The sequence below is a fragment of the Solea senegalensis genome, linkage group LG4, assembly GCF_019176455.1.
Source record: "Solea senegalensis isolate Sse05_10M linkage group LG4, IFAPA_SoseM_1, whole genome shotgun sequence".
Taxonomy (NCBI): Eukaryota; Metazoa; Chordata; class Actinopteri; order Pleuronectiformes; family Soleidae; genus Solea; species Solea senegalensis.
Window position 1 is genome coordinate 25347261 of NC_058024.1, and position 10944 is coordinate 25358204.

General features: G+C 41.2%; 1 protein-coding gene across 15 annotated transcripts in view; it reads left to right on the forward strand.

Moving 5' to 3' along the window:
* Positions 1-10944, forward strand: part of cacna1da (calcium channel, voltage-dependent, L type, alpha 1D subunit, a) — a 61925-nt gene that overhangs the window by 40972 nt on the left and 10009 nt on the right. For 7 of the 15 annotated variants that reach the window (XM_044022950.1, XM_044022952.1, XM_044022951.1 and 4 more), the window contains 13 exons: positions 207-365; positions 1123-1233; positions 4213-4296; positions 4769-4780; positions 7676-7708; positions 8551-8679; positions 8764-8829; positions 8912-9003; positions 9461-9620; positions 9937-10064; positions 10155-10251; positions 10354-10456; positions 10579-10680. In XM_044022950.1, the coding sequence (XP_043878885.1) occupies positions 207-365; positions 1123-1233; positions 4213-4296; positions 4769-4780; positions 7676-7708; positions 8551-8679; positions 8764-8829; positions 8912-9003; positions 9461-9620; positions 9937-10064; positions 10155-10251; positions 10354-10456; positions 10579-10680 (1276 nt within the window). The remainder of the gene's footprint in view (positions 1-206; positions 366-1122; positions 1234-4212; positions 4297-4768; positions 4781-7675; positions 7709-8550; positions 8680-8763; positions 8830-8911; positions 9004-9460; positions 9621-9936; positions 10065-10154; positions 10252-10353; positions 10457-10578; positions 10681-10944) is intronic. The other 8 variants (XM_044022955.1, XM_044022960.1, XM_044022961.1 and 5 more) reach the window with 2 other exon arrangements.

The window sequence follows — 10944 nt, forward strand, 5'->3', positions numbered from 1 at the left end:
GTGTGAGTCGCACTATTTTTGTGTTGGAAAACAATGTATCCCAAATAGGCCACAGGGCGTCTTGTGACAGTTTTTTGTGAAAGTTAATGTTTCTTCGCATCATTTCACACGTCAGTAGGTTGAGGATAGATTTAGATTTTAGAGGCGAGTGTATCCGGTTTGTTTTTGTTGTTTTTAAAAAAGCATCCTTGTATGTTTCTGTGCAGCGTCAGTGTGTGGAGTACGCTCTGAAGGCTCGTCCTCTGAGGAGGTACATACCTAAGAACCCGTACCAGTACAAGTTCTGGTACGTGGTGAACTCCACTGGATTTGAGTACATCATGTTTGTGCTCATCATGCTCAACACGCTCTGCCTGGCTGTGCAGGTAAGACAAGTTCACTTCACTGAAATCAGCCGGCTGAGTGAGGAGAGAGAGAGCAGCATTAGCACTGGATTGGTTCAGTGTGTAGAACATGGTGGATTTGCATCACCTTAGCGAAACTATGTAGCCTTCAGTTAGCATCAAAACTCAAAGGATGTTTAGTTTCAGTTTACTTACAACTATTCATAATGAATCAGGTGATGAAGTATAAAAATAACAAAGTATTATTAGTATTAAAGTACTATTTAATTTCTGCCAAATGAAAAATGATTTAACCTTAATTTCACACACCGCACCTTTAATTTTAATGGACATACTGTACATAATCAGTGGCACAGTATGGAGAATTGAGAGAGTTTTGACTTTGGTGCCTCCCAGTGGCAGAATGAAAAAAGACACTTTGATATTTGACATAAATAGCAAATGGCTGAAAATGTAAAATATATCATAAGCATATTTGCATAGAGACGATCTCGGGCTTCAATTTATGACTATTGATCAGTGTGCCAATTATTTTCACCATATATTTCCTGTAAAACACGTCATTTTGTGTCTCTATAATCTCTAAATCAGTATTTCCTCAAATTTCTAGTTTTGCACACAAAACAAACATTCTCTATCATAGAGGAGCAAAAAAAAAACAAAAAAGTTGCCAGATAATTTAGTAATCTATGATTAAATGATTAAATCATTTAATCATTTACCAACTGACTGTTGCAGCCCTGGCTATATTGTAATTTAAACAATTCTTTATCTGCAGCACTACGGCCAGTCAGCGACGTTTAACTATGTCATGGACATTCTCAACATGGTCTTCACTGCTGTCTTCACTGTGGAAATGGTTCTGAAACTCATTGCGTTCAAACCCAGAGTAAGTCACACCAATACACACACACACACACACACACACTCATAGACTATAATGCGTTCCCTATCCCCTTACCCTAACTTTAACCTAAGCCTAAATGTCCTCACAAAGGTAGATTTGCTTTACAATGGGCTTCCTCCCTCGGTCCAAACACATGTAGATCGGGTTTATTTCTGGCTACATCCATGCTACTATATTTCCATTTAAAAAACAATCTATGTCCAGTTGAGCATTTCAACTCCATATCAGAAGTAATCTGCCTCCACTCTAACGCACCTGAAACTATAATATATATATAAATATATATATATATATATATAACTATAAACATATATATCACATAACCATGCCCAGGTACACTGGGCATGTGTGTGTGTGTGTGTGTGTGTGTCGAAACAGGAAGCAGATTTTCTCCTATGTAGTTGTTAAATCATGGAATAACCATAAGGGAAATTCGAAGGCAGGGCTGTCAAACATACAGCCCGGGGGCCAGAACCGGCCCGCCAGAGGGTCCAATCCGGCCCACAGGATGAATTTGTTAAAATTTCACACTAATCTAAACGTAATCTCAAATGCTCCAGATACCCGTGACTAAATGTTTGTGCCTTTATAGATCCAGTGTGCTGTGTAAATAGTACATTTAGGCATGATATTGTTGAAATTGCACTTATATTTCTCAAGGAATTACATGTTTTCATTAAATGTAAAACAAAAGAGAAAAAACAAAGGAGTTCTTGTTGTTCATAGGTTATTATTCTATTATTTTACTATTTTTACTGGTCTGGCCCCCTTGAGATCAAATTGTACTGTATGTAGTATGTGTGAGTATGTGTGAGTTTGACACCCCTGCTCTAAGGTCTCCATTTCTGACTAAAATGGTGTCTCAGTGTGGAAAGACTTGAAAATACCAGGGTAGTGTGGATGGTGGGCATATTTGGAGCAGATTTAAAAGAAAATTAAAAGCGATGTGGATTAAATTGACCATATAGGTGTGAATGAGTGTGAATAATCAACCATTCACTGGTAAAACTGGCCAGAAGACTAGCTTCTCACCCAGTGTCAACTGGGATTATTACTCAGATTAGAAGCTCCTAACGGTGGCCTTTTTATTTAACCTTTCGGACAAAGCTAGACTAGCTCCCTCATTTCCCTGCTAGTGCGAAGTTGAACTAAACCGGCTCTAAGCTGTATCTATTCAATTCAATTCAGGTCAATTTTATTTGTACTGCGCCAAATCACAACATACATTATCTCAAGCCACTGTACATAGACAACAACATCGTTAGCAGAGACCCACTGCTAACAGGGGCTACTGGTAAAAGCTACCACCGTCAACAATAGCCATCGATAACAGTGGCTAATAACAGCTGCTACTGCCAACAGTGCCACTGCTAACAATGTATTTTCCTAACAATGATCATTGCTAAAAGCAACCACTGCTAACAATGGCTGTTGCTATGGCTAGCTCAAGATACATTAGCATCCAGGGCTTCTTCAGTGGAAAAATATGAGATCGATAATGATCTCAAGAAGATGTCTGAGCATTTATTTCATATTTCATCTTAAAATGTGAAGCGTCGTTGCCAGTGATCGTCATCATGGACTGTTTCTTTCACTCTTCCCTCCACTGTGCCACCGGAACAACAGCTCTGTGTTGCAAAGAAGGACAGGATGCTAGTAAGAGACAACGTGTGGGATGCAGTGTCTGCAGTGTTGATTTTTTTGTCTTTAATACAAATGAAATAGCTCGACGTGTCGGTCAAGTTCTTGGCTGGATGTAATATTATATTATTATGGCGTCAGGCACTATAATCATAAACCCTCAGCTGCACTTGCAATCACTGTGTGTTTTAAATGACCGACAGAAGTGGAATTAGGTTTCAGTGTGAGAGTAAGGAGTTAAGGACTTTTTGTTTTTGCCCACCACTCACTCCACCCCAATCAGGGCTACTTTGGCGATGCCTGGAACGTGTTCGACGCCCTGGTTGTGATTGGCAGCATAGTAGACATTGTTCTCAGTGAGATTGATGTGAGTAAGCTGAGAGCCTCATTGCCCACTCTCTGTCATCTCTCCGTCGTTCGGCCCACCTCGGCTGCAGGTTTCAATGGCAGGTCTCTCGTTTTCTGACGTTTTCATCTAATTTCTCTTTATACTTTCTCTCTCTGTTTGTCTTCCCCCAATCCTGCCATTTCTTTAAAAACCTTTGCATCATTCTTCTCTTCTCTTCTCTTCTCTTCTCTTCTCTTCTCTCCTCTCCTCTCCTCTCCTCTCCTCTCCTCTCTCCTCTCCTCATCTCTCGTCTCCTCTCCTCTCTCTCTCTCTCTTCTCCTCCTCTCCTCTCCTCTTCTCTCCTCTTCTCTTCTCTTCTCTTCTCTTCTCTTCTCTTCTCTCTCTCTTCTCTTCTCTTCTCTTCTCTCTCTCCTCTCTCTCTCCTCTCCTCTCCTCCCTCTCCTCTTCTCTCCTCTTCTCTTCTCTCCTCTCTTCTCCTCTCCTCTCTCGTCTCTTCTCTCCTCTCCTCTCCTCTCCTCTCCTCTCCTCTTCTCTCTCTTCTCTTCTCTCCTCTCCTCGTCTCTTCTCTCTCTTCTCTTCTCTCCTCTTCTCTTCTCTTCTCTTCTCTTCTCTTCTCTTCTCTTCTCTCTCTTCTCTTCTCTCTCTACTCTCTCTCGTCTCTCTCTCTTCTCTCCTCTTCTCTCTCTCTCTCTTCTCTTCTCTTCTCTTCTCTTCTCTTCTCTTCTCTTCTCTTCTCTTCTCTTCTCTCCTCTCCTCTCCCTCTCCTCTCTCTCTTGTCTCTCTCTCTTCTCTTCTCTTCTCTTCTCTTCTCTTCTCTTCTCTCCTCTTCTCTTCTCTCCTCCTCTCTTCTCTTCTTTCTCTTCTCTTCTCTTCTCTTCTCTTCTCTTCTCTTCTCTTCTCTTCTCTCCTCTTCTCTTCTCTCCTCTTCCCTTGCGTGTTGTGTTGTTTTGTGTGGTGTTGTGCGTTCACAGCACTATTTCGCTGATGCTTGGAACACATTTGATGCCTTAATTGTTGTTGGTAGCGTCGTCGATATTGCTATCACTGAAGTTAATGTAAGTATTACCTTTTTTTCTGCCTTCCAAGTTGAACCGAAGCCTTACGGAAAAGCTGATGTTTGTCCTCCAGTGTAGTGGTTCCCCAAACTTTTTTATAAGCAGTTCAATTTATGAATTACACATTTTTTCCCACTCTCATGATTAAAGATAATTACATTTACATTTATATTTAATTACACTAGTTGACCCCTTGTTTTGAACAGTCATTGGCTTCCTCTGTAAAGCTTTGGTTTGACCTTTGTGTATGTGTTGTTGTTATCAGTGTTATCAGTGCTACAGCTGCACTGAACTTTTACTTCTGCCAAGTGTTTACTGGTCAACAGTTTGTTTGTTTTTTGTTCTTTTTTAACAGGCAGTGAAAATGTGTTTCAATAATAAAAAACACTTCAGAGAAGTGTATTTGGCTCAGGGCAGGATGTGATGTGGTTACATTTTCTAATTCATACTTTTGTTCATTTTGTTTCCATAGAAACTTGTAGAGGCAAGTATGGCAATGAACGGAATTGTTGTTTGTGTGCAACCTTTTGTTTGTATAACAACTTTATCTTTGCGACTCCTCTACTGTCAGATGAATAAAATTCATTAATTAGTTACCTAATATTTTGCAGACTTTGGAAAAGTGGAAATTATTTTCCAGTGAAGTGACATATCATTTATTATTGACACGGTAGTTTTTGCTAATGACAATCTCTACTACTCTCAAACAAAGTACTTGTCTTTATAGCTTTATAGCCACAGGAAAGATTGTCATATTATGTCTAAGAGACCAAAATTGCAGTTTCCAGGGAATCATTAGTGATGACGGTGCTCGTACCAAACCCTCACAGCTCAGACCTCCTGGGTGCTCGCGTGTCTGAGCTGCAGTGCTGTTTTGCTGGAGTTATGTTTCACGTTTTCAGTGGTTTCTCAGTTTGTGTGCGTGTGTGCGCGTGTGTGTGTCTGCATGATGTATATAACCAAGCACTAACTTTGTTTTAAACATATACAGTGGTTTGGTTGGGTTATTTATTGTTATGCATGTGTTTTTTTTCTGTTTTTATTATGTGTGTATATATACTGTATATATATGTACATGTACTGTACATGGTGTGAATGTCTGCATAGACGTAAATGTTGGGGACATGACGTTGATTTCACAAGGACTCACACTGTGGTTCTTGTGAGACACCTTTCATCTACAGTATGTACCATTCATGTGTGTTGGTTGTTTGCGCTGCATGTTGTTGTTGCTGTTTGTGTCATACAGCAAACTTGACTAGATCACATCTGATACTCTTCACTTTAACCTTAGCTGATCTACGCTGGGTTTGCCTCTGTTTTGCTGTAGTCCATCCCAGTCATGAGTTATGTGATTGTTCATTTTGCTCACTGTGACCTCTCCACATGCATGCTGGGAAGCGTCATCCATTCACCATATTCCCTAACATCCTTTCCATGTCCCGCCTCTCACAGATGGCGCTTGGTCACCCACTTCATTCCCCTCCGGTTAGTTGTTTCCATTGATCCTGAGAAGTTTGACCTTTCTCTGTTGCCACAACCTCCAGACAGAATGGCCCTTGAGCTCAGAGCTTGGAACTCTCCATCCTACACAACATTAAGGACTGTTTAAATGCTCAATCACTCACGCATATCTAATGATATGTTAGGATTTAAACAAAGAATCAAGCATTAACTGTCCTTAAGGTCGTGTTGGGCGCTTTACACGTAGCTGCTTATATCAAAATCAAGGACAACAGATCAAACGATATCATTCAAACAAGCGTTTTTTTCTACAGAATTAGAAATTAGATTAGGATCCAGTTGTACTCCTCAAATAAAAGAAACAGACCCGAAAAAGACCACACATGAGTCCTGATGTTGCTGTGTGGTAGTTTTAATGCAGCTGAGTTTGAGGTTCTTTGATGATCTTGTGTTTGTGTCTCTGTGAGTGATTGTGTCTGTGTTTTGTTCTGTCTTCCTGTAGTGAGCTCTTAAAGCTCAGAATGGAGCTCATGTGTAGCGCAGGTGTGTAGACTCCAGTCAGGTGCATGAACTCTCCTACAGTAACTTTCTTCTCCTCTCCCTCTGGACTCCTCTCTGCCTGTCTTCTTCTTCCTATCAGCTCAGTATGGTTCAATCTCTCTGGATCCATGTTCTCTCTCAGTATTGGTCTCTGTGATTTCCTCCTCCTCCTCCTCCTCCTCCTCCTCTATGTGTCTTCTCTCTCTCTCTTCCCTCTGTCGTTCATTCACTTCTCCCTGCACCGGACTGTGAGAGCGCCCTGCTATGGCAGTTTTGTTATGGGGCACTAATGACATGCATGAGTTGCTGCATCGCTACGAGTGCTATGCGCTGTCACCAGTGGCTCCTCGTCATCATCCCACTGTGTTGCGTGTGTGCGTGCAGTGCTTCCCCAGCAACGCGGCAATGCTGAGCGCATGCTCCATCAACGCTGTGGCCAGGATTACGTAAAAGAACCTCCTCGAGCTACTTCTACATTTTATCATTCCTGTCCATTCTGCACCTCATAGCTGACGATTTGTGGTTTGAATGAAGCCATTTTTGGTCTGGAGTATCTCTTTGTGATTTATTTTCACTGCTGAATTCACAGTGAAATCATTTGTAATCATCTGAATTCCTTGTGTACAGCTGTTTGCAGAAGACTGCTGATATAGTTTCCTTTTAACGGCATGATTTTCAGAGTGTGGGTGTGTGGATCTGTGTGAGCGATTGTCCTGGATTCAATTATTTAGATATGTTTATTCCCCCAAGAATTGTTAGTTCTGTCACTAAAAATGAATGTTTGAGGTCATTGGAATCCAAGAGAAGAAGCCAAGACGCCATTTTTAAAGATTTTTCCAAAGGCAGATCACACTTAAGTGTAAATGATGACTCGCTTTAATCATGACATGATTTCATAACATTCACTTTGTCGATCAGTTAACTTCTCATTAACATTGTCTAAAGCTCAGCTCAACCATGAATTCCATTTTGATCTCATCATTAATGACCATTACATTATGGGGGGTAGCGATAAAGTTGTGTCCCTGTCTTACGTGTTCTTATAAATCCATGTTGTCCGTCGGTCTCATTCAGTCCCACATGTTAAGCCGTAAACCTGTTGTGTAGCAGCAAGTGTTAAGATATTGTGATTATGTCTAAGTGCGAGTAAACAGTGAAACATGTACAATATGTCTGTCTTTGTTAAAAACATCGGGACGATGACAAGTCTTTGTTCTGTCTACGTCTTCACTGTTATTTCCTGGCGTTGTATGATTAAGACTTTTCATGTGTAATGTTTTCCGTGTGTTTAGTCCAGTGTGTGTGTGTGTGTGTGTGTGTGTGTGAGATCTGCGCGCTCTGTACAAGTTTTTAATACGGGTTTTTGATTTTAAAGCCAACAGAGACACCTCAGGTGGATGAGATGGGGGTAAGATGCTCCAACCCCCTCCTTTCCTCCTGTCAGGGTCATGCCATGTTTAGATTTGCATTTCTTTGTTTGGTATTTGTTTTCCTTCGTCCTCTGCATCCTATGATCTTTGCTTATATGAGTTTCATTTATATTTTCATGATAAGGTTTTTTCTATTTTTCTTTTTCTTAAAAAATTTTCTTTTGTTTGTTCATTTGCATTAATCCTCGAGTTATTTCTTAAGGGGAGTGTGCCACTCAAACGTGTTGGGTACTCACGTTTGTACAGTTGACCCATGCTACATGGTCTCTGCTACCATTCTTGGGTGGGGTAGTGACCCGTGGATGACCACTGGGATCAGGTCACCCAGCTCTGACCTGTGAACCCCCTGGTCGACCCGCTTGGGTTGGTCCCACTGTGACTCCGCATGCAGTGACTCTGGACTGAGGGTGCCATGCTTGTGCAGATGTATCCTGTCAAGTATGGCAAGGTTTTCTCCAGCATGCTTGCCTTCTTGCTTCCTTCCTTCCTCCCCAGTAGGTTCATACAGTTGCAGGAGTCCTGACGATGCTTTGGATGCCGACTAACAGAAACATATCAGCTGCAGCTGCACCGCTGAACAAACTTTTCTATGACCTCAAAATACAGAAGCTAAAAATGTTTCTTGGACATCTGATTATTTATTGATTGAAGAAAACTCAAATGACGTGATAATGCAGTGCTGCACTCTCATCTCATATGTATCTGGTCCTGAGGTGTCGCTTCAGACCTCATCATCCTACAAAGCACAGTCAGGATTTCTGCGTTCACGACAAAACCCTGTTGGTGGCGTTGACTCTGATTCGCCGCGGTTTCTCCACAGAACACAGAGGACAGCGCTCGCATCTCCATCACCTTCTTTCGTCTGTTTCGAGTCATGCGGCTGGTGAAGCTCCTCAGCAGAGGGGAGGGCATTCGCACGCTGCTCTGGACTTTCATCAAATCCTTCCAAGTGAGGCTCGGTGTGATATATCAGATCAGAGACTGAGGGGAAATACACTTTTGTTTATCTTTTCCTGCTTTATTTCCCCCAAAGGCCCTGCCGTATGTTGCTCTCCTGATAGCCATGCTGTTCTTTATCTACGCTGTCATAGGCATGCAGGTCTGTAACTCACTCATTTTCTACTTTGTAATTCAAGTTCAAAATGTGGACAATGTTTCTGTTTTTTTTTTTTTTACTTCAGATGTTTGGGAAGATTGCTATGGTGGACGGCACACACATCAACAGAAACAATAACTTCCAAACCTTCCCTCAGGCTGTGCTCCTCCTCTTCAGGTGAGTAGAGACGTCTTCTGATGCAGTGTGTTTAACCCTTCCATTACCATGTTTAAACATACAGAGGGTGTAAGAATGTGGAATATAGAGTGTCTTATATCCTTTTTTTTCAGCACAATCTAGACAATCTGATAAAAAAAATTTTAGTACTCAAAATGTTTAAAATTTGTGAAAGTTTGGAACAGTTCAAAGTTCGATTTTTGGCTCAATTTTAAGAACAAAAAGCAAAGAAAAACTGTCTAATTCTGTGACTTCTGCACAATTGTTGCTACTTTATATCACGACTAAAAATGTGATACAAAAAGATAGATAAAAGAAAGATAACTTTGACACAACAACACATAACTAATATTTTAAAGCCTGAAGATGTGACCTATAGACACACACCCCCAGGATGTCCATATAAGGAGTTGAGTATTATTCCTTGTCGTTAAACTGAGCGATCCATTCATCTCAGGTGTGCCACAGGAGAGGCGTGGCAGGAGATCATGTTGGCCTGCATGCCTGGGAAACTGTGCGACCCCGAGTCCGACTACCAGCCCGGGGAGGAGATGACGTGTGGCAGCGGATTTGCAATTGTTTACTTCATCACTTTCTACATGCTCTGCGCCTTCTTGGTACACAACAGTTATAATTATTCACAGTGTTTACTCTACTGAATTTTATACTTTTGATATATAAATTTGAATATTTCCACCAAACAAATGATTATTATAGAAATGACACATTCAGTCATTGCTTTAAGACTCTAAGGATACATGACTGTTATGACACATTTATAGTTGTGACATTTCAGATCCAATAAACAACACTGCACGTTAATTATATCCTTTGTTTTGAGCTGGATAGTTTGATATTTAAATACATTGTGAGGATATTCTTAATTGGATGAAACAGATTAGTTTATTAGACTTTTTTCTTGTCCTTCTCCAGATTATCAATTTGTTTGTGGCTGTCATCATGGACAACTTTGACTATTTGACACGTGACTGGTCCATCCTTGGTCCTCACCACCTTGATGAATTCAAGAGAATCTGGTCTGAGTACGATCCGGAGGCCAAGTATGTGTTTTATTTAACATTCCCACATTCATGTCCACATTGTACACGTGTCTGTTATCACCTGACCCGTGTTATTCTTCTGTCCTGCAGAGGCAGAATTAAACACCTGGATGTCGTAACGCTCCTTCGACGTATTCAGCCTCCCCTCGGCTTCGGCAAACTGTGTCCTCACAGAGTGGCTTGCAAGGTTTTTCCACATTAGTTCCACGTCGAGGTCACGCAGACATATTGGCCTCATATCTGTCTGTTCAATCATGTTAAAGGCTTCCGTTTTGTGCCTCCCTCTCAGAGACTGGTAGCCATGAACATGCCTCTGAACAGTGACGGCACCGTCATGTTTAACGCCACTCTGTTTGCACTGGTGCGGACGGCCCTGAAAATCAAAACAGAAGGTATGAGCCAAACGTTAATCCCACTGCTGATGAGTTTACTGGGTGTGTTATTCCGTGTCGCCTCTAACAGTGATGTTAAGTCGATTTAAAATAGCTGGACTGCTGGTTTCTTTGTTATACAGGTAATCTAGAGCAGGCCAACGAAGAGCTGCGTGCTGTCATCAAGAAAATCTGGAAAAGAACCAGCATGAAGCTTCTGGATCAAGTGGTGCCTCCTGCTGGTGGTTAGTGGCATCGGCCTGTGTCTGTTCATGAAACCTGTGTAGTTCCTGTCCATAGACTGTGTATAAAATTGGATTTAGTCTTCCAGTGGCTATACAAACGCCCTTTGTCGTGTATTTTCTTCTAAATAAGAGCATTATTGACCAAATTTACATCATGTTTGATTGAACAAGACTTTACACTAGTTATTGAAACCATTCAAATATTGACCGACATTACAGGTCAATGAGAAGCAGGCTAATTGTGACATAGACTTCAATGTAAAT